We start from the raw sequence: 24,303 nt of genomic DNA, 5'->3' as shown, positions 1-24,303 counted from the left end.
TGCATGTTCGCAGAAGGCATCGTTGCTGACCGAATCCGGTTACGTGACCAAACTATGAATCTCTGTCCAAAGCGTTGGTAAAGTCACAATTGCCTTGGGCATTACACTGAATAGGATGCACTGCACTGGATTTGCAGATTTCCATGTTGGTTTTAGCAGACCTACACAACTGTGCAATACGATTTCTATAATTTGATATGTTATCATATGTAGGTAAAGGTCAGCCTCTCACATCTCTGCAGAGATTCCCAAACATAGCACAATCCATATTTAGAAACAAAAAGGAAATGTACTAACATCTTGAACCTATTAAAGACACTTTTTATTGGATTTTTTTTAAAAGTGTACATTTGATTAAAACGATATCGGGGCACCATCTAGTGGCTATGGAACCACATTTCATCTCTAAAGAACAGGCTGAAAACTGGAACAAGCTTGCCATTCAAAGTCTGGCTTCAGAGTTGTTGTGCATGTGACAGGCTCTGTTGAAGCAATATTATTCCTGTTTCCTGCCACTACTGCCAAATGGCTCAAATTGCCATTTGCTTCTCCCCCCCCCCCTAAGTTAAACCTTCCAAACTTATATCTGAAAAATCTGCTGTAATCACCCCACAGGAAAGTATGCGAACATTACTTCTAGGCTTCTATCCAAATTTTGCAGGACCATTTAAGCCTCACAAAAAGGAGCACATTCTTGGCTCCTTTGGGGGGCAGGCGGGGGAATGCATTCATTTTCATTCAGTGCTGAGGCCCTACCATTATAATATGGGGGACAGAGGGTTTCTCACTTCTGTGAAATAGCCCTGGAAAATAAGCCAACTGTATGATTTCTTGGCAAGCGTATTTTTGGGCCACGTGTGTGTGTTAGATTCTAGAATAGCCATCATCAAGTTGGGATTTATAACCAGCTAAAGTATTTTTCCCCCAGAATAATTTAGTTTTATCGGCTAATAATAAAACACCCTGATATTCAACAATGGCATTTTATTATTTTATCAACGATGGCCTTGAACATCCAATTGATTGATTTAGGTTTGAGCAGAGAACAGCTGTTGACATTTCAACAAGTGGCTTTCCCCCCATTAGCATTATTATAACGAGCCTTTTAAGATACTGCATCTGCATTGAAGAAGCAATGGAAGACATTCCACACTCCATGTTCTGTGGACCCATTATGAAAATGTGCAGAATGTGTTCCTTGGTGCTTTATTCCTACAAGCATGAACACTGGTTAATTTCAGCAAAAGCACCTGAATTATGGCTAAGGCTGCTTCAAGATGCCAATAAACATATTTAATGCATATGTAGTTGATTGGATATTTGACATGTCATTAATTGATACCCCATACTAATGGGACTTGATTTTAATATTGGTTTTGGTTTCAGCTGCTATACTGTTACTGTTATGAACTACAGATGAAGCAACTGAACTGAACATCCTTATCTCATCTCAGTCTCGTTGACAATCCATCCCTTTTTCACCTCTTACTAAGACAACAACACACCTTGCCTTAGGTCTCTATATGTGTTCTCTTGACTTTCCACATCAATTCATGTTTCCTGCTCTTGCCATTTAAGGCAGCCTTCTCCAACCTAATGCCCTCCAGATGTTTTGGACTAAAAGGGCTGATGGGATCTGTAGCATGAAAAACCTGGATGGCACTGAATTTGCAAAGTCATTTATGGTTCTCCTTGTTCCCTGCTCTTTGTGGGACTCTGCTTTACTGTGAGCTCCTTGGGGTCTTCTTGGCCATTCCTTCTTTTAGATGGAACTATTTGTCAGAATTTAGCCAACTATCAAGCTACCTGCCATAACCCCCCTTTTCTTAAAATAAAAATCAGCAGAGTCTTTCTGAAACCACCAGTGTTCCACATTAAGCAATGCCAATTAACTACTTTTTACTGTTGTTTTATAAAGCTCTTTCCTTTTTCCTTTTATCTCAATTTGCCCTGTCTAATGTAGATTACAAGCCTTCTCAGTTGTAGCATGCTGTCTCTGCTAAATAAGTAAAGTATGAGTCACACAAACAGCAAGCTATCTGATTATTAATTCCTGAATATTCATCTCTATACTGTGGGCTGCAATAAAAAGGGAGTTCTGACTGTGAAAGAGATGGCAGAGATGGTCAGCCTTCGTTCCCCATTTGACATCATCTTGTAATCAGACAGAAACTATGCAGGATATAACAATGGAAATGCTAAAAAAACATTATGGTGGAAATCACAGCAAGCTTCCAGTTATACCTTTTCGACGGACAATGAATTCAAATTTTGCTGGGACCAAGGTGTCCAAACTGATGTTAATGGCATTCAGGCCAGCCTCCTTTAACCGGGGCAACAATCTGGCCAAGTTAATACCATTGGTCGTGACAGCAATGGTTTGCAACCCTTCTAGTTTGCGCATCTGAGCTGGGAAAACATAGTAAAGAAAAAGAATATTAACAAAAATAAGTAAGAATAAGTAACAACAGGTCAATGGGTATAAGACAAAACAAGGAACCCAGGGAGGGGGTGAAAACAACAGTCAAATGCTTGCATCACACATTTATTATTATTATTATTATTATTATTATTATTATTATTATTATTATTATTATTATATTTACTTTTATATCTATATTCATATTTTTATATTTATACCCCACCCCGCTCTGTTTGTCTTGCAAATGTAGCAAATGCAAAAAATAAATACAATAAGACTTTCAGACATTGGTTCTTATCACACACTACACTCTTAAATAAATATTTGGAAGTCAATTTTTATACCCTGGTCTTCTTGGAAAGACAACAACAATTTACCACCTACATCCTGCTTATCACCCATGATCTTGGATGACACATAGGAAACTCTGTATTCCACATCGGATTATTACTCCCATACTGCCCACTCTGACCAGCTGTAGCCCTCTAGGGCCAAACCTGGCCCTCCAGCTGTTTTGGGACTACAATTCCCATCATCCCTGACCACTGGTCCTGTTAGCTAGGGATGATGGGAGTTGTAGTCCAAAAACAGCTGGAGGGCCAAGTATGGCCACCACTGCTCTAGGGTCACAGGCAGTCTGCTCTCTGGTCCTTTAAACTGGAGATACTGGAGAGACTTAACCTGGGGCCTTCTGCATGCAAAGCTCAACCACCTTAGCTCCATTAGCCAAGGACATTTTAACTTTGGAGGAAAAACACACATAAAGTAAAACACAAACTGTGATGTAGGGTTTCAGTGCCTACATTGGTGGGACAACCACTGCACTGAAGAAAGTGGCTTGCACTTGACACTGCCATTGTACACACTTTTCCTATGCAGAAGTTATATCTATTAAGGATTAATATAACACGCAAAGTAAAACTAAGAAGGTGTAAAATGGAGTGTGTGCAAAAGATTTTGAAAGATGCCGTTTTCTTAGGAAGCAAATATTGCAGGAGACCTATTCTCGCACACTCAGGTACCATATTTTTCTCTCTATAAGATGCACCAGACCACAAGACGCACCTAGTTTTTGGAGGAGGAAAACAAGAAAAAAAATATTCTAAATCTCAGAAGCCAGAACAGCAAGAGGGATCGCTGTGCAGTGAAAGCAGCAATCCCTCTTGCTGTTCTGGCTTCTGGGATAGCTGTGCAGCCTGCATTCGCTCCATAAGACGCACACACATTTCCCCTTACTTTTTAGGAGGGAAAAAATGAGTCTTATAGAGCAAAAAATACGGTATTTCATAATAGTCATACATTGCTAACTTTCAGAAATGTCTGAAGATGAGAAAAAGAAATCCACTGAGATACAGAAGAAGAGGACAAAGCTGACAGAACGGCTGTAATTCCATCCTTTTGTATACAGCAAAGCTCCTACAGATCTGCCTTATTTTTAAAGCACTGCAGGTAGCATCTTCCACACTGTTCTAAACCATGCTTTGTAAACAAGAGGATCCCATGAACATCGCATAACAAAACTATACGAGGAGCCTACCTATGATGTCAATCACATCAGGCCGAATGAGAGGCTCTCCTCCGGTCAATCGGATCTTGTCCACACCTTCCTTCACAAAGAGCCTAGCGAGGGTGATTATCTCCTGGGTGCTCAGCAGTTCAGATTTTGGAGTGAGCTGAACTCCCTCCTCTGGCATACAGTACTGACCTGAAACATGCAGCAAATGAACAAAAAGCAAAACACACACACACACACACACAAACAAACAAAGGTAACTATTGCTAAATAAACAGGAAGAATAAAATAGAACTGAAAGAAAGAAAAGTGTTTCATGAAGTAATGCTTCGCAGGAGATGCCTATTCCATGACCCAAGCTGCCCATTGTGGTTGCTACTTACATGTATTAACTGCCGCAAAATAATAGTCAGCAAAATCGAAAGCAACACGATGGCCAGAAACAATTACAGTACAGTGGTACCTCAGATTACATACGCTTCAGGTTACAGAAGCTTCAGGTTACAGACTCTGCTAACCCAGAAATAGTGCTCCAGGTTAAGAACTTTGCTTCAGGATGAGAACAGAAATCGTGCTCCGGCGGCGCGGCGGCAGCAGGAGGCCCAATTAGCTAAAGTGGTGCTTCAGGTTAAGGAAAAAAAAAAAAAAGAACAGTTTCAGGTTAAGTATGGACCTTCGGAACGAATTAAGTACTTAACCCGAGGTACCACTGTATAGAAAACTGTATGGAAAAATGCAAAACATCAAAACTATCAAACTAAAGTCTCTGAAAGTCCTTGAATAAGTCACGGTGCCAGACTTTACCCGGCGATCAAGCTTGTAAAGCTTTGTATAATCGGCAAATGTCCAATTCTGATGTCCAACTCTGAACTCTGCTGAACAGTGTTTCCGGATAGCAACTACTGTTTCGTTCCGTTCTTCATCAGCCAATTAGTTCAACAAAAACTCATAAGTAGAAAGATGTGTAATTTCTTCATTAACCAATCTTTTTTCGAATTGATATAATAACCATGAGAATGAAAAATACTCTGGAACAGTGCTCATGCGATTGTGTAGTCACTGTTGAACAGTGACTACATAATCACATGAGATTATAGAGAGACTTTATAGAGACTTTAGTTTGATAGTTTTGATGTTTTGCATTATTCCATAAAGCTTTCTATACTGTAATTGTTTCTGGCCATCATGTTGCTTTCGATTTTGCTGAGTCATATTTTGCAACACAGGGGTTTGTTTGTTTGTTTACGCAAAATAATAGTCAACAACACTAAAGCGGTTCTGGGGCGGCAACCCTGCTGCTATAAGTAATGTATGTAAGAAGAGTCCAACTATGCTGAAGACATGCCCGGTAAAACTACCTCATGAAAACACATCTTTAGGCTTCAGGAACATGATCCTATTCCAGCGAAGGGGAACCGGCAGCTCTCCAGAACTTGCTGGAATACAACTCCCATCATGCCTGAGCAGAAGCTGTGCTGGCTGGGGTTGATGGGAGCTGGAGTCAAACAATACTGCCCCACTCGCATCCTATTCAAACTTAAGGGACTTACACCTGAGGTTGCATTTCTCAGTCAAGGAGATCCTTAAGTAGTTATGCTGGCGACCAAAGCCATCCGTCAAGAATGCAGAGAATGGGGCAGCGTGTTCAGCTAGGAATCCTTTTCTTCTTGCACTTGTAATTTCCTGAGTTACAAACAAAAGTACTTTCACAATTAATATAGATACGTTCAGGAAAACAACAAATTGACAATTCTGACTCATAGTGGTAAGAGAGTGAAGTCAGGTACTTTTCTGTCCAGACTGCTTAAGGTAGCTGCATTTTAAGAGTCAGGCTGTCTATGTGATTGTACACACCAAAGATAAAAGATCTAAACAAGAGGCAGTTGTTGATAATATAGCAAACTGTGCAGCCAGGGGAGATTGTTCTTGCTTTGAAAGGAAAAATATATGCCCTCAATCTTTTCAAAATGACTGTGCTCAGCCAACAATATATTGAACATGCCTGTACTTGAAAAAGCAAACTGAATTCAAGGTGCAAACAGTCCCCCAAACCAACTAAGGGACAATGAAAGAATGTGAGCGTGTCTTAGGCTGTAATAAATATTACGCACACATACCCATAAGTAAGCCTTACTGACACAGTTAAGGGGAAAACCCGAAAGACATCCTAAGAAGGACTTGGTATGCTCAGTAGCTCCAGAATGCTGAATTTCTTGATTTTGGGGAGAAGGTCTGACAGAAAACAAAGGGAAGGGTTGGATGGCCACCTGTCACTGATGCTTTAGTTGAGATTCCTGCATTGCAGGTGATTTGACTAGATGACCTTCGAGGTTCCTTCCAACTCTACGATTCTATGACTAACTGGAACACTTAACAAGAACACTGAACACTTCATTAAATTAGGTCCCACATGCTATGCTGGGTACCAGTCACCACCATCCATCACTCCCATGTTAGACAAGATCATAGCATTGCTGGATTTATAAATACTTAAAATATTTTCGCTTATCTAGATAAAGGCAGAAGAAACCGGGAATATAAAACCCTCTATGCTCTTCATAGCAAGGAACAGTTATCCTCTGTTCAAAGGGTATTTGTATTCAGAAAGGAAACATTTCAGCTCTGACAGCATGAGGAGCAAGAGGGGACAGCAAGGAATTAATTAATTAATGTGGCCATTTTGATTTACTGGCAGCTGTTCGGTTTACTACAACATGCTTAGCAAAGCAATTAAAAACAACCCAAAATTAATCGTTATATAATCTCCCACTCAGCTATTGGACAATCAGCTTTAGCTTTTTTACTAGCACAGTTTATTAAAGACAAACATCTTCCAGAGAACAGCAGACTGAAAAGAGAAGCTGTTTTAAATGAGGCAAACGTTTTGGAAACCTAGCAACAGACTAAAAACCCTAGGTACATACACAACTATTTGGGTTAGTCCAAGTGTGTTTGTTTGAATTTCCAAATGCATCTGAATTTTTTTTAAAAATCTTCTATAAACGCATATGTTTTAAAACCTCCATTGCTACAGAAGTGAAAAGGAGATAAATGAATAAAAATGTTTATGTCATTATTATTAAATTATATTAGTATGTAACCTACATTCATTACTTGTAGCCCAAGCTCTCTGTTCATATACTATTCAACCAGCTTCCAACTGTCCAGTCATTATACTTTCTGTGTTTCCTTAACCTTACCGTCAATGTAGCAATTGCCTCATGCCCCCATATATTTTTTTCCTTTCAATTGCTATATTCCAAATAATGGGAGTCATTCCACCAAGTCTCAGCTAGACATACAAGCTGAAATGATCTTCCTCTACTAACAGTTCATCTCATGGAATCCCCAGACCCTGCACATTACTGCTAAATGTTCCACCCAAAGGAATTCAGCATGGCAATTGTTCTGTCAGAATAAGCTTTTCAACTTCCCAGACAGAACGATGCCCCCTTCCCTCCGAGCACTATTTTGGGGGTTCTCCTGACAACTCCAAGCCAATTTTAAGGGGCATGCAGGGAAAGGAGAAGAAGTCCATTGCGCAAGTGGAAGTCCTTACACAGGTTACACTAGCTGCATCTTGTACAATGAGACCACATCAACACATAACCTGTGAACTGTACCCTAGGAAATGTTAAATATTCAAACTCCATCTCATTTAGGAACTGCAGAGCATTATCCTCTTCAAATTGAAATTACAGAAGCATTTTTTAAATAACAGGCTAGTACCAGAAAACATGTTAGTCCTTGAACTGCAAAATGCTGTGTTTTCTTGGCATTGTCTCTTTGAAAAGTTCCTCTGAGTTCTAAAACCTTTATCCCAAGTCAAATAAGTGTTTTCATGTTACCAACTGAAATTTGTGAAGGAGGTAATTACAAGGTCAATTTGTCTCCCATTAATGCAGTATTCTGGACTGGCATTTAATAGCATCCTACAATTAAAACCCCTCAGTTATTGCCACATGCTCTGCAAATAATTTCTTGCTTTGAACTGAAACCTATTCAGGAAAGATGGCACACTACTTTTCCATACCTCTCCCTCCACTAACACACCTCAGTGGCGAGGAAAAAAAATCTTCTTATTTCTCAGCTGTCATTCAGCGAATCAGTATTACTTTTCTTTAGAATATCTACAGTTATGCCTGATTTTCAGTGACAGGTATTACGTTCCTATCCATCAAACACTTTTCTTTCTGAAATCTTGAATTATTGTCCTCAAACTGCCAATTCTACAATGGCTACTAACCTTGGCCAAAACATTTGGAGTGATTAAGTGATTGCAAGTGTGTGTGTGTGTTCCCATGGGATACATCATGTTACAGATTACACAATATGGAGAACACAAGGTCAAAGGTCTGAATGAATGGCCACAGTGACCTCTTGAATCATTTATTAACGATGTTTCTCATGCCGTTGCTTTTTAGATGGAAATTGGATGTAGCACAAGGAAAATGGCAAACCACACAGGCTTCAGAACAGAGGGTTGCTTCTCCAGTTTCAGTTTAAATAAACAAAGAGCAAGTCTGTATATCTACGTTTTATTCAATTTCATGGCATCCCCCTTCTAAATGTTAAACAGTAATCCTGTTTCATCCCAATCATCTAGACATTCCTCTTTCAACAAGACTTCCAGAACTTTTATGCCAGTTGTTATCTGATTTGGGGTTTTAGTAGATTTTATGAATATGCCATTGTTTTAAACAGTTTTTATATATATATAAAACTGTCTTATATGTTTTAGTAGCTTGTAAAGTGTTTCAACATGCTTCATGGGAAGTGATTTGGAAATGCAGTAAATAATAATAAAAATAAATAGTTGCTAGGTTTTTTGACAGCCAAGAAGCAAATGAGGATGGATTGCTGCCTTTGCGCCAGAAGCCGTTTAGTCATGCTGGCCACATGACCTGGAAAGCCGTCTGTGGACAAACGCCGGCTCCCTTAGCCTGAAAGTGAGAGGAGCGCTGCAACCCCAGAGCCGCCTTTGACTGGACTTAACTGTCCAGGGTTTACCTTTTTTACATTGTGGGATCCAATGTCAGATAAGCATACCGTTGCTCACAAAATGAATTTCTGCTATAACACCAGGCTCCTGCAGACCCATTTTTTTTTGGGGGGGGGGGATGACAATGGGAGGAAAGCGAAGTCCACTGTATCAGCAGAGGTCTGTTAATTCAATTCAACTCAGTTTGTTCAGGCACAGAAAAGAAAGTCAGCTAGATCACCAGTACCCCAAAAGGGGCTGTGTATCCACACAAACCCCTGGTGAAGGTGGAACCCCCTCCACCTACCACACAGGGGATCCTCTTTATCATCCAGCCATCTGCATGGGGTGGGAGTTTCCTCTCCACCCAAGATTTTTTTTTTTGGGGGGGGGGTACAGATTCATTACAACACAAGGGAAGACACCCTGGTATGTGACATTTATCTCAGAGATTCTGAAATAAGAGGGGCAAGACTGAATTACATTCATCTGCAAAGCTCTTTCTCCTGGCAATTCCCCTACAACACCCTCTTGCCTTTCTGTGGTGTCATGACTGTCTCAGAGGCAGTGAGAGTGACAGAATGCCTAACGGATGCTATATAATATATAATATGGTCACATCCACACTCTACCTTTAAAGCATGATTATACCGATTCAACAATAATGAAGAATCCCAGCAGATTGTTATGAGCATTGGGAACTGTAGCTCTGTGAGGTCAGCACCCTTAAACTACAATTCCCAGAATTCTCTATGAATTCAGTTAAATCAGAATTAAGGGTAAAGGTAAAGGGACCCCTGACCATTAGGTTCAGTAGTAGCTGCCTCTGGGGTTGTGGCGCTCTTCTCGCTTTATTGGCTGAGGGAGCCGGTGTACAGTTTCAGGGTCATGTGGCCAGCATGACTAAGCCACTTGTGGCGAACCAGAGCAGTGCATGGTAATGCTGTTTACCTTCTCGCCGGAGCGGTACCTATTTATCTACTTGCACTTGACATGCTTTCAAACTGCTAGGTTGGCAGGAGCTGGGACCGAGCAATGGGAGCTCACCCCGTTGTGGGGATTCAAACCGCTGACCTTCTGATCAGCAAGCCCTAGGCTCTGTGGTTTAACCCTTTAAATCAGAATTACTGTACTTTAAATGAATAGTGTAGATGTGACAAGTTATTATACTTTGATTTCGCTAGAGAAAGTATACAACTGCAATGAAATTAACAGTCTGCTTCCACAATCCTCCCAGCAGAATAGCTCAGCAGACAGGTACATTCTGTATGTTTATGAGATTATTTTATTTCTCTTAACACCATGCCAGATGGAAAACCTTGCTTTGAGGATTTACTATCTCAGTGATTCTGTTACTGAGTAATACTAAAGAAAGGAATATGCTATTCCCTGTTGCTCTCTCCCATTGTCTGTCACATTTTGTTCGCCTGAAAGCTGAGGGTCATGCCCACAAAAGCTTAAGCCTGCATACAAGAATCCTGAAAATCTACCTTAAAATACTGCCTACCTTCAATCAACCTCAGGCAAGAGCATTTTTAAAAAGTGAACCAGCCACTCTAAAGCAGCTTATCTGTAGACTCTGAAGGTTCACATGGATATACTATTTCAGCTTTAAGCTCTGGTGGTTCTTCACTTGACTGTGTGACAGCCGTCAGCTTGCCAGATTCTAGTAAATCTTGTTAACTCGAGCGCTGACAGCCCTAAACTGAATAACAGAATCACAGAATTGTAGAGGTGGAAGGGATCCTGAGGATCATCTAGTCCAACTCCCTGCAATGCAGGGACATGCAGCTGTCATTCTTGACTTCACCCTCCAAATAATATAACGATTATTTATTTATCATTCCATCAAAAAGTGCAACAACAGAAAACACACGTAGGCAGAACCTCAAAGGGGGTAATTAAATCAATAGGCCATGCTGTTCAAATTATAACAAGTGTAATGGATTTATACTGCGGGATGATAGACTTTGAGAAGTTTGGTTTCCTGCTTGAGCTTTGGATTTACATGCTCCCCCCCCCCCCCCACCTCTGGCCTCAAGGAAGAAACAAGGTTTTGCTGATACGTCAGAACTAAGGAAATTGGTTTAGTATCAGTTTCTTATAACAAGCCGGGATCATACCCCAGATTCAAATACAGTACTGCACTGAACTGAAACCACCATTTAAGAAAACCACAGTTCTTCAAGTTCAGTTGTAATGGGGAACTGTGGTTTGTTCAAGAGCTGAAATAAAAGCTTGCAGCCACATAAGATAAAGGGCACAAAAGGCGAGGAAGTGTGACAGATAATAGATTAACCTGTAACAGAAATAAAGATGTTTGCTGATTAAGATATTTTGTTGTCAGGAAAGTGATGTCTATGTGCCAGAAATCCATAACCTATCACAAGCCTGGTTGACTTATAATTCCCAGTTTCAGGAGGAGGGGGGGCGGGTTAAGATGTCTCATGTGACAGGATGAATTCAATAATTTTGTGCCATTTCTGAATAGTCTCAGCACTTTCCATTTTTACAGCTATGAAGAAGTGCTAACTCTATTCTTCAGCAGAGGCCATGAGGAGCTAGAATTCAGTTTTAAGCAGTTACAAGCCAGCTACTCTGCAACTCCGAACACAGAAGCTTTTTGATCAATAAGGCAACACTGCCTGCTAATCAATTGGCTCATTTAAAGAAATCTCAACATTTACAGATTACCAAACTTTAAAGACTACCGAACCATTAAAAAAGTAACATCACATATTCTTAGATACAGAGCTAAGTTCTCTGGTTTTTTTAAAAAGTTTGCACCCACAAAGCTAAAGTGTGAATATGACAAAGAGATGTTGGAAAACACTTGGTAACAAATCCTGGTTTGTTGCTGTAGCATGTGTGAAACAGAGCCAAAGCAAATTATTAGGATCAGTAAACGCAGCTGTTATGTAAGGGGCATGAATTCCACAATACCATGTGGAACTCTTTTGAGGTTTCCAAGCCATTAGGATTTCACAACTCTTAACACTTTACTTACATTGACAGTAATAAGAAACAGGGAAGTTTAAATATACTCTTGCTTTATATATGTGTGAATATGTACTTGTCTCTCTCTTTTGACACACCTGCATCATTGCAACCTTTCTTTTCATAACCATGTTTTCCAAAAATAATGTGTTTCTCTCTCCCTCCCTCTCTCTGGCATCCTGAAGACATTAAATGTTTTCAGTTGGGGGGAAAACCCCAGATAGATAACATTGTGAGTAGGAGGAAGGAAGAATGTGTCTGTATTCTGGAGGCAGACATAAAAGCACAAATGGTACCCTGGACAGGTCCCACTTGTGATTTTGATATTTTTAATGCTCTGAAACTCTTTAAGGATATTTAGAGAGGCACACATCTCATTAACAATTCAAGCCTCTCCCGCTGTCCCCCGAGTTTGCGGGACTGGCGACGGGGAGGAGCAGGCTTCTCCCCCCGCCAGCCTTCTAACCAAGTCAGGCTTCTCCCCCCCCCCCCCAGTTTGTGGGGCTGGCGGTGGGGCTCTCCTGAAGCCTGGAGAGCGAGAGGGGTCGGTGCGCACCGACTCCTCTCGCTCTCCAGGCTTCAGCGAAAGCCTGCATTCGCCCCATAGGACGCACACACATTTCCCCTTCATTTTTGGAGGGGAAAAAGTGTGTCCTATAGGGCGAAAAATACAGTAAGTGGAAAGTCTCCAGTTCACCTCATCCATAAACTATGGTTTGGTAGAGATGCAACTCTGCCATGGTTAAGGAACTGGATGCATCTCATGAGTTTGTGTGTTCCTCCCATTATGCCTCCATTTCTGTTTTAGAGCTAACTACGGCTGGCAATACACCTGCACTAACATTTTTGTTAATTATAGTAAGAAGCAGATTTGCAGACTGTGGCTTGGGCTCAATATGGCTAGCAAAAACACCAGGGCAGATGTAACACCCACAAAATTCAGTTTCAAACTTGAAGGCATAGTGACTTATGGGGAAAAGTGCTCCCTCAAATACCTTATTTACAATCTTGAATCCACTGTGTTAATGTCACCTTGGACTCTTGAGCAGTAAAGACTGCAACCTATCACATGAATGGAAGGGATACAACAGACACAGAGAAAGACAGGGTGTTTACTTCTCATTACTTTGTGATGTACAGACATTCTGCCACTGTAACGTTATGTCATCTCTTTCTTAGCCTGAGGCTCTTTGCTTTTAAACTACTTTCAATGTGATTTACAAGTTGATCGTGAAAAACAGGTCTGACATCGAGCTGAAACAATACAGTAGTTTCTGCAGAAATAGCAAAATGCCCGCCATTACTACTGGCACAGAAAGGTACTGCATAACACACAGTCTGATGGTCCAACTATTACTTTTTAGCTTCTTACCAAGGCCAACATTTTGGTCACCACTGATCCTGCCCCTCTCCTAATTCAGAGGAGAGGCGAGATCTTGTTTGGAAGCAAGCATTATTGAAAGGGCAAGAACCCAATCATCTCTCATCCAAACAAAAGATGTGCTTACCACTGAGAAGTGCACATGTGGAGTCCTAGAAGGGTTCCCTATAAAAGTCGGTGAGGAGGGCAGTGGGTCTCTGTATAATCTGTCTCTGCTGTAGAGGTGGAACCACCCAGAGCAAGGGGTGGGTTTGGCTCCCTAACCTTAAAAACATTCCTGAGGTTAGGGAGCCAAACCTGGCACTTAAATGTGCAGAACCAAATGTGATCCTGCTGACTGGAGGCAAATCCTGCCTCCCACCCTAAGTGTCCTCAGTTGGGTGGGTGGGGAAGGGCATATTTTCCATCCTACAATAGTTTACATTGCTGTATTTTGTTTTACTTTGACCCACACAGGTAGTGGTGACAACTTAAAACAAATTCTGATCCTCGCAGCATAGCTCTGCTTCTTCATGTAAAAAGTAAAAAGTTTTCTGATAATGCCAACGTGTGGAAGAAGTCTGGGAATAAGAATTAAATTATCTCCTTTATTTTCCTACATATTTCATAGAATCATAGAATCATAGAATCATAGAGTTGGAAGAGACCACAAGGGCCATCGAGTCCAACCCCCTGCCAAGCAGGAAAACTACTGTAGATTGGTTAGAACTATCAACACATGTCCCATTCCTTCTGGACATGTGAAATGAAACAATAAGCTTTCTGTATAAATAATAAGCTCCTAGAGAAAGTCAGTTTCCGAGAACAACCTACTCAGCTTTCTGAGGGAGATAAATTTAGTGCTTTTTCAACCTGCTGCCAGGAGATATCTCAGAAGCTTCATACTTGTGTTTATACACACAGAGCATAGGAATGATTGCTGTAGTGGCATTTCTTGGAAGGATTAGAAGTTGTCAAAGTTGTCAAAAACAAACAAAAATGAATTAAAGTTATCTAAACAATTATTAAAGTTAACAAAAATTAAACATAGCATATATTCAAAGTGACAAACTTTAGCTGAGTTATCTCTCTGCCTGATTTTTTGAATAGCTGTTTGGTAACTTTCAGTGGTAAGTTTTTTCATGCCACAAGTGGATGGCTCCAATAGCTAATCATTATACACGATGTCCCAATGTGAAAAAATATTCATAGAGGATGCACATACATACCACCCCCCTCTCTGACACACACACACACACACACACACACACAGAGAGAGAGAGAGAGAGAGTTTTATGGTGCATATTGTTGAAAAGACTACCTAATGGCTTTTAGCATGACAGTCAATATAGACCCTGGCATTTTTAATAACATATATCTTTGTCTATTTTAGTTATTATTAAGTGAATCTATGATTTTTTTAATTTGTAGAGCCTATATATGATTGATAGAACAACGTCTACTCAAAAATAAGTCCCAGGTTCATGGGAAAGTAGAGCATCTATTTCTTATTGAATGATATACAGTAGTCCCATATACAATCAATACATACGTTTTATTGCAGGAACATTTTGATCCTATTATAAGACCAATGATATTACATTATCACTATGTTTACATTGATTAATGTTTAACTCATTCATAGATAGGTCATTTATATGTTATGATAACCTATTGTAATAGCTAATTAAACTTAACATTTTCAGTACTGAAAAAGAGAAGAAAAAAGTCACTCTAAATCTAATGCAGCTCACTTCCAGGTAAGTGGAAGTTCCATTGAAGATGCTGTGGGCGATGTACTGTAAAAGATTGTCTTGCCTTGACTATTAGGAGTATATAAATAACCAAACATTTTTCTGCATCAACTTGTTTTTCTTTTCTGCACTTCAACCTAGACAACTCTAAGCTAGAAATGTGTGCTTTGCACTTTTTATTTGGTTAAGTGCTGACAAAGTAAAAGATAATATAGTATAACATGTAACTACTTGCTTTTAATAATCCCCAAGTTCTTTCTTCTCATCTGTACTGTACATGCAATCCAGATACTGTTGGAGTTAATTTTGTTCTGTCTCCAAACATATTCTGAATGGCAAAACTTAACTTCTCAGGTAGAACAGTGGAATGGTGTCCCCCAGAAGGTGGTGGTCTATCCTTCATTGGATATTTTTAAGCAGAGGTTGGATTGCCAAGAGTCCTGAATGTTTTAGCTGAGATTCATGCAATGCAGCGGGTTGGACTAGATGACCCTTGAGGTGCCTTCCACCTCTGCAATTCTGTGATTGTTAGCAATAAACAAGTAAAAGTAGCAAGGAGATGGGGTTAAAAAAACTGGCATGAGGGTGACAGAAATTGAGTGTGAAATAGGAGAAGAAATTACAGGAGATGGGTAGAATTTACTTGGAGATGTATGGGTGGGAAGAGAAAAATATATAAGAGAAAGTGTTTCTACTTAACAGCCTCTGGATGAGCATACTCTGCCTTCAAAGAGGAGGCTGTCAGTACTTCCAGAGCAAGTATCTGTACTTCGAGGAAAGCTGAGCTATGGAACTCCTTGCTGCAAGGAAAAATGTTGTGGCAGAGAATTTTGCGATTCCCAAAGATGGATTAGATATCAGTAGAAAATGATGCCACTAATTATCAGTGGATTGTCACAACCTATCTCCTTCTGCCACCGTTTTGTGATTGACTCTGCCACTGCACCACCATTTTGTGACTGGTGGGTAATTTTCATCTATTTCCAGAGGGCCTGGGGAGGGTGTGTGTGTGTGTGTGAAGTTTAAAGACCCTTGTTCCAGAATAGTTACGCAATATTTCACTGTGCCATAAATTATACACAGAAATCATCCAGGGGCTTTTTAACTGCACACTTCCCTTATCCAGCATACATTGGTGGAATTACAATTGGAAGGGACCTCAAAGTTTGCCTAGTCCAATCCCCCAATAAGGCAAAAAATGTTCTGCTACAGAATTGCTGACAGGACGCCATCTGGCCTCTGATTAAAAATGAGGAACTTCATCCTAGGAAAGGGTTTATTGCATTTGGAACCTGTGGTTTCGGGTCTGACCCCTTTGGTGCCCCCCTCCCCAAAAGACAACATTTATTCCTTGCTTCTGTGTTCTCATGCTGCATCTTAACCCTGTCCTCTCCAGACTCAGCATAACCCAACTCCTTCACCCTTTCATTTAAAAAATCACTTCCCATCCATGCACGCTTGGCTGGAATTGGGCGCTTGCAAGACAACTTGTTTCAGTTGAACATTCATCGCGCCGCTCCGCCCTGCCTTTCCCTTTCTATTTATTGCAACAGTAACAAAAAAAAAGTCCGATCCGTGGGGCTTGCTTCCAACAGACCTCTCCAACACCGGCTTGAAATTGCGCAACTTGAAATTGCGCGTGCCTGGCTCCCACTTGCCCGCAGCCTGGAAGCGCCATGGTGAGTAAAACCCCACACAGGGACATTGACTGAAGGGGAAAGAAACTCCCCTCGACCTACTCCCGAGTAAACACGCTTAGCGCCGCAATCACCCCCCACCCACTTACCTGGGAGGAAGCGAGGCCCGCAATGAATGCAGCAGGGCTTATTTCTGAAGGAGACCCTGCTAGGGCTGAGCTATGCATAGCCCCTTCCACCCACCCACCCACCTGCCCCGGCCCCCTCCGCTCTCCTCACCTCCGCAGAGGCTGAAGGCACCGCGAGCGCCTGCTGCTGCTGCTGCCGCGCCGGCACCCCAGAGCGGCAGCCTCGGCCAAGCGGAGCTCGGAAGGCCCCGGGCAGCTGCAGCAGCAGACTCCGGCGCGCCAGCTGAGCCCTGGCGACGCCTAAGGCAGCTGCCATGGCTCCTGCCAAGCCGAACTCGCAGCAGCAGCCGCTGTTTCCCCCGCTCGCTCCGGCACCAAACTCAGAAAGATACACACACACACAGCTGCGCCGACCGACCGGCCGGCCCGGGCACAGAGAGGAACGGGAGGTCGGAACCCGCAGCCAATAGCGACCCAGGACGCTTCGATAGGCATGCTGGGATTTGTAGTTGGTTCGATGCGTGCTGCCTCATAAACTCTCCCCAGTTGACGCGGAAGTGCTGAGCCCGGCTGAGAGTCTAAAAGTAGCAAGAGACGCTATAAGGGAGAGTTTTCTGCAGAAGTGGACTGCTGGTTTCTGAGAGAGAGAGAGAGAGAGAGAGAGAGAGAGAGAGAGAGAGAGAGAGGGGCCTCCGTGAACTTACCTGATTTGTGTCTGGGTTTTTTTAACTGCTCTCCGTATGTTTATTGGGGGGGGGGGGGGCGTCAGAGGCATAAATCCAGGGCTCTGCTGAACAGAATGAGCAAGGAATAATAATATTGTTGCACGCCATCCCTGTCTCTGAGCGGTGTGAGATTCCAGGGTTCAGAGTCCAGGCCCTTGCCCAGGGTTCGTGTTAAACGAGGCCCAACGGAGACACAGTGGTGTCTTTGTGATATTCCTGAGCCAATGATGGAGGGATTTCCATCATTACACCCGAAGACGCTCCTTAGATTCGAACTGCCAGCCCCCCCCCCTTTCTCCAACTTGCAGACTGCTTGGAAATACAACTATTTTTTCCTTCTTGCTTACATCAGGTGAATTGCAATACAGTGGTACCTCTGGTTAAGTACTTAATTCGTTCCGGAGGTCCGTTCTTAACCTGAAACTGTTCTTAACCTGAAGCACCACTTTAGCTAATGGGGCCTCCTGCCGCCGCCGGGCCGCCGGAGCACGATTTCTGTTCTCATCCTGAAGCAAAGTTCTTAACCTAAAGCACTATTTCTGGGTTAGCGGAGTCTGTAACCTGAAGCGTATGTAACCTGAAGCGTATGTAACCTGAGGTACCTCTGTACTGCAATTCTGACTACCCAACTTTCTGGCTGACCCAGTCTTGCTGATGGGCTTTCTTAATGGGTCATTGCCCCTCCCTTTGTTCTCTTTTGGTAGCCCATCTCTCTAGGTGATTATGGCATCAGAAAACCAGCCCATCTTATATTTCAACATGGTTTATATTTTAACATGCTAATTTCAGCACCTGGCACCCAGAAGGGGCTGGTGGTGCAGAAATTAGAAGGGGAGCCCAGACATGCAACAAACATAACATTTTACAGTCTAAAAAAGTTTTTTGTGGGGGTCACTCTCGTTAACCACAGACTCTGGATATTTTCTAATAGCACCACTTATCAGCCATCTGAAGAGCATTTTTATTTTGAGGTTTCAGCTTCCAGGGATTATGAGCTCACATCAAAGGCACTGAAGCTTTCCCTGTCCCTGGAAAGAGAAGTTTCACTTGGTAAATTTCCCCCTGTTTGGCAGCTTTATAGAGTGGCCGGCCTTATTTTTAAACATTTTGATGATGTGGGCAAGGCAGATGGCAGAGCCAAGGGTGCTCCTGCAGGAATAGAACCAATTGAAAAAACTAAACAAAACAAGATTTGTGTTTGCTTCTGTGGCTGGTGCTGGCAGATGAGGGCTGAGTTTCAGTGTGGGATGATGGAGTTGTGCAAGGCAGTGGGTGGGAAAGCAATGCCAACAGATGTTGCTGATAAATGTCCACATTGCTTTACTTTCTCTCTCTCCCCCTCACACACTGTCAGTCTGAGCTGAACAAAGCTTTCAGGTGGGGGCAGTGGCTGCTGCCCATTGGAACTAGTGGAACAGAGGCAAGGCAGTTAACATTAGACACAGCTGCTGTCTCTACATCAGGTGGTTCGGCTGAATAATAACACATGCTCCTACTTTCCTTATTCACCTGACACAGTCCCTGTATTTTGTCCTCCGTCCTTTATACATATGTACTTAGCACATGCATGAGCCCAACCACCTGCTATGTATTAGGATCTGAAATGATGGGTAATTTGTGTCTACATTCAACCATATAGTTCTCTTTGGATATGTCAAAGTATATGTTGTGGGGTGTGTGTGTGTGTGTGTGTGTGCTTTTCAGCCTGTGGGCCTCATGCCTTTCTAGAAAAGCTTCACTGAGCCGCATGCCACATGGAGGAACCAGAGACAAAAGCGGGCAGAGCAATGGAAAGAAAGAAAGCAGAAAAAAAAGATATGCACTATTTTTTGGTGGGAGCTGCCACCCTCCCATAATTCCTCAGAGAACAGACATTAAGTTTCCACAATTAAGTGCTGGATGTCTGGTACACTTTCTATTCTTAAAACAGTTATAAATTTTGTTTTAGCAGTCATAGCTTGCTAAAATGTTTAAGCTGTGCGTAGCCTAGTCTACAATCCAGTTTAACACAGTACTGTTGATTCTGTGTCTGAAAAACAAGCTTACCTTCAAATGAATGGAATTTGAAGAATTGTTAAGTGAGTTCCAAACACCATTCAAAAGTTGCCTTGAAAATTCAATTAAATAATGAATTTCTGCAACAGACTTCAGTTAAGTAGTCACCTTAGTAGTGGGCTGGATCGTATTTAAATACAGTGGTACCTCGGGTTAAGAACCTAATTCGTTCTGGAGGTCTGTTCTTAACATGAAACTGTTCTTAACATGAAGCACCACTTCAGCTAATGGGGCCTCCTGCTGCCGCTGCGCCGCCACTGCACGATTTCTATTCTTATCCTGAAGCAAATTTCTTAACCCGAGGTAATATTTCTGGGTTAGCGGAGTCTGTAACCTGAAGCGTATGTAACCTGAAGCATATATAACCCGAGGTACCACTGTATTGGATCTACAGTGCAAGCATATACACATCAAATCAAAAGTAAGTTTCATCAAGTTCAGTGGTGCTTACTCCCCCAGTAAATGTATATGGTTGCAACTTAAATTACTTTGCACATCCTATTCAAGCTCTTTCATGATAGCCAAAAGGACTAATATGAAAGCATCAGTGGCAGACCCCTCTCCCTCTCTGATAGATGCACATTCATTAGACCATGTGTAGAGTCTCTTACATCGGAAGGATTTGAGAAAAGCTGCAGTCCATAAAACATTTTGACATTATATATGTAGAAGCGCCAATGGTCATACCTGAATATTTAAGAAAGATGAAACTGTAACAAACATCTGTGGGCCAAAGAAGCCCCTGGCCAGATTCTGCAATGATTCTGCAATGAATAAATAATCCAACTAAGATTCACATTTTATTAAATTCAAATTTAAATTTGTGTCTGGGGAACCTGAAAATCCAGCCTGTGCTCCACCCCATTACCATTTTTGAAATTAAAGAAACATTAACTATGCTTAAAGGCTGCTTAAAAATTTAGTACTAATATTTAGAATGCTGTGATTTCAACATCTTGTTGTAATGTAATATTTGTGTTGAAGTGGGATTCAAAAGTTGATTTCCAGCTGTGGAAAGGATGCTGTATTTCCTCTGTGTTTCCAAGCAGCAGAAAGAACACAAGAACAAAACCACCCAGCTCTTGACAAGAGCCTCTTGTGTTTTGGTAGCCATAGAACTGTCATACTAAATTTCCCTTTAATAACACGTCTGTCACGTGACATTGAATGCACTTCATGTGGAAGGAAAGCTTCAGAGCACTGCTGACATGCCATTTGAGGAAAGGAGGCAAAAGGAGAAAACTGACTAGAACAGAATACATTGATTTTGCTCTCGGATCGTCATGTACTTAATCCAACCACTCCTGTCAAGAATGAAAGCAACTCAAGAGCCTCAGATCTGTTGTCCTTTTGATATAAACTGGTTAACTTCTGCGTAACTCTAATTTAAATCAGGGATGGAGCACCTGTGGCCTTCCACATGTTATGGACTCCAGCTCTCATCAGCCCCAGCCAGCATGCCCAATGGCAGAGCCAGCCTGGGTGAAATGCTGCCTCAAGTGGCAGAAGTGCAAGTGGTGGCGCTCTGCATCCCCCGCCCCCTCCGTTACCAAGTGGGCAGCATTCTGGCACAGAGAAGCCAGCTGAGCAGCAACACTTGGAGGAGCACCCCGGCTCCCACCGAGTTTGGTACAAACCAGGGGGATGACAGTCGCAGTGGCAGAAGTAGGTCGTGGCACACAGGGCCAGGAGTCGCCAATTCCCATTTCACCACAGATTGGCAACCCCTTGTGTAAGCAGGCAAGCAAGCAAGCAAGCAAGCAAGCAAGCAAGCAAACAAACAAACAAACAGGGTTCTGCACCAGTCAGGTTCATCATTCTTTTTTTAATTATCCAAATCAGTTCCGGGTCAGATACTGGCTTCAAAATATGGTTTGGCAATCAGTTTGGCCACTCTGAACTTGTTTTGAACTAGTTTAGAATATGTCATATAGGATCTAGATGAATTCAAGGACCCCACTATAAACGAATGTCAATATTATCGTTGTTTGCAGTTGCAATCCATTTCCAGTTAAATAACTATTACGAGAAATAAGTAGCTTATGAAAAATTGTATTTTGATATGCTAGTTCAGCCTTTGCCAACTTGGTGCTCTCTAGATGGTTTGGACTGTTAGCATCATCCCCAGAGAGTACAGCTATTGGTAAAGGGTGTGCTAGTTCCATGTATGACTAACACTACATCCTGCAGAGTTTTGTCAATTATATGGCAAACAGAATGAGTGCTGAGTGTCCAAATATCTTTCCCACGCTGGCTTGCATAGCAGAACCAGAAAATATAAATTGAGCTCATTTCAGGGATTTTTGTTTGTTTGCATGTCTCCCAGCACTGAAGAACAGCAATCATGGGGCTATTTGATAAATCTGTGACACGATGATCCCATTTACAATTCTGTGTATAGTTCTGCTCATCCCATTTAAAAGTACTATGGAGTTAGGAAAGGGAGAGAATTTTTTATTTATCTAATATTGAATCAAGCGATAACCAACAACCAAAGATAGAAAAGGCATGTTTAATACATTGAGGAGGGAAGGAATTTTGAGTGGGATAGTGAAGCTTGGTTCTTTGACAGTGACTTATTTCTCTATCCCAGCCTTTGAGATTTCACATTGCATTCCTTATATGCCTCTGAAATTTCACAATGCATTTCTTGTGTACCTTTAAGCCTCTTTTAGCAGCTGCAAATTGCAGAAAAGAAAGCTGAATAATGAGCCCAATATTTTATCCTTTGCTTACCAGAGGTTGCCAACCTTTTTGAGCCAAAAAGTGTTGTGGGTACTGGTCACAAAATGACTGCTGTGGGGGCATAGCATAACATAATGGCTGCAGTGGGTGCATGACGTAACAACCACCATGTCTTAAAGAGTGGGGGGAAACCAGGGACTCAGCTATACTGCTGCAAATAAAATGTTTTAGGTATGTTTTAAGTGCTATATACAACTTGACACTAGATGGGGATGGTGAGCCTTCTAGAAATTTCAATTTCAATGGGTAACCAGCCTATTTTTTTTTTTATTAAAGCATTTTCAGAATGTTTTTTATATGTGTGTAGATTCCAGGTCCACAAAATGGTATGGCCATTCACTCATCTGTCACCACTATGCTTGCTCACAGAGAGAAGCTCTGGGTTTCCCCAGCCACTCTGGGCGGCTTCCAACAAAGATGAAAAATACACTAAAATGTCACGTATTAAAAACTTCCCTGAACAGGGCTGCCTTCAGATGTCTTCTGAATGTCAGGTAGTTGTTTATCTCTTTGACATCTGATGGGAGGGCGTTCCACAGGGCGGGCGCCACTACCAAGAAGGCCCTCTGCCTGGTTCCCTGTAACTTGGCCTCTCGCAGTGAGGGAACCGTCAGAAGGCCCTCGGAGCTGGACCTCAGTGTCCAGGCAGAACAATGGGGGTGGAGACGCTCCTTCAGATATACTGGACCGAGGCCAGCTTCAGAACAAATAGAGGAGTGGGCATACCATCCTGGGAACCAATGAAATGTGGGCATGTTCAAGGGGTGTCTTCAATGCAGGGGTTGCTGAGGGAGTGAAAACTGGAACTGAGCAGGAAGAGCAAATAATCTCTTTTTTGTACGCCACATTGTCAACCCCTGATTTATGCAGAGTCACAAAATAAACAGTCTCCGTATAACATAATTTGTATAGTCCATAACATAAAACATAGGCTTTATTTATAAAATAAATAACAAGTAACTGTTTCATGGGAGTAAAGAAGCTATCAACTTCTTTTATTAGCTTCTTTTTATTAGCTTCCTAAAGCAGGAGAGTTCAGGAGGCCTGGCTGTCTTTTCTCACTTTCTCTTGCCGTTGCTTTGAATTTGTACAGTGAAACAAACACCATGTCCCACAGTGGCAGAGGTGTGTGACAGGGCCGGTTACACAATGGGAAAGCACATTTCTAACTCCGTGTGAGCTGTCATTCCAACCTTTCTGTTGTGGCCATGACAGTAACATGAGGAGAAAAGGTCCTATTGTTCGCAGGCCTCTCTTGAAGCGATTTCGTGTGGTGACTGAAGTGACGCTTATACCACTGTCTATGGGAGGTGATGGAAATGACATGCCCCAAATGTCACCTCTGCAGCAGTTAGACTGGGAAGCCTAATGCGGTTTTATCTGTCTGTCTATCTACACACACACACACACACACACACACACTACGTGTCCTTTATCTCAGAGCCCTTAGTCAGGCCTAGCACTTTGTTTTACATTGTGTACCATACAATACAACTTGTAGTCGTTCTGCTCCAGCAACAATAAAAATACATATGTGAAATATATTTGCCCTTTAACAAATTTCATTTCATTCCATCAGTGCAGAATTCACTTTCTTCATATGCTTTCAAGTGTTCATTGTCCTGATTGCCACTCCGGACAGGATTCAACTAATGAGTCTTATCAGTGGAAGCCCTGTGCAACGACTTCCACTTGCACAAGTGGGCTTTGCCCCTACCCAAAATTGGCTTAGGGTGGGGTGGGGGAGGTCAGGAGAACCCTCAGAGCAGCACACAGGGAGGAAGGGGGGTTTGCTCCATCTGGCAAGCCAAACCTGTTGGATAACCAGCCTCATATAGCCAGCATGCTTAAGTTGAATTAATGCATAAAAGGGTTAATGCCATAGAGTAAACTTTCCTGCCACGCTTAGGTCACTCCTGTTCATCTTGGGTGGAAGGTAATCAAGCCTATTATTTCCCTTCAGTCTCCCAGGAAGCTCAGTGTGTA

At 42.1% G+C, this 24,303-nt stretch overlaps 1 protein-coding gene across 2 annotated transcripts in view; it reads right to left on the bottom strand.

The window, feature by feature from the left end:
• MOCS1 (molybdenum cofactor synthesis 1) overlaps positions 1-17,239 on the bottom strand; it is a 35,081-nt gene extending 17,842 nt beyond the window's left edge. Inside the window, exons 1-4 of one of the 2 annotated variants that reach the window (XM_083434487.1) lie at positions 16,944-17,239; positions 5,486-5,618; positions 3,960-4,127; positions 2,245-2,409 (exon numbers count right to left, since the gene is read on the bottom strand). In XM_083434487.1, coding sequence (XP_083290613.1) covers positions 2,245-2,409; positions 3,960-4,127; positions 5,486-5,618; positions 16,944-17,108 — 631 coding nt within the window. In that variant the 5' untranslated portion in view covers positions 17,109-17,239. The remainder of the gene's footprint in view (positions 1-2,244; positions 2,410-3,959; positions 4,128-5,485; positions 5,619-16,943) is intronic. The other variant, XM_083434486.1, reaches the window with a different exon arrangement.
• Positions 17,240-24,303: the final 7,064 nt, after the last annotated feature.

The sequence above is a fragment of the Podarcis tiliguerta genome (assembly GCF_965153285.1).
Source record: "Podarcis tiliguerta genome assembly, chromosome: 3".
NCBI lineage: Eukaryota > Metazoa > Chordata > Lepidosauria > Squamata > Lacertidae > Podarcis > Podarcis tiliguerta.
Note: the sequence above shows the minus strand (reverse complement) of the source record. Positions and strands in the feature narration are given on the sequence as shown.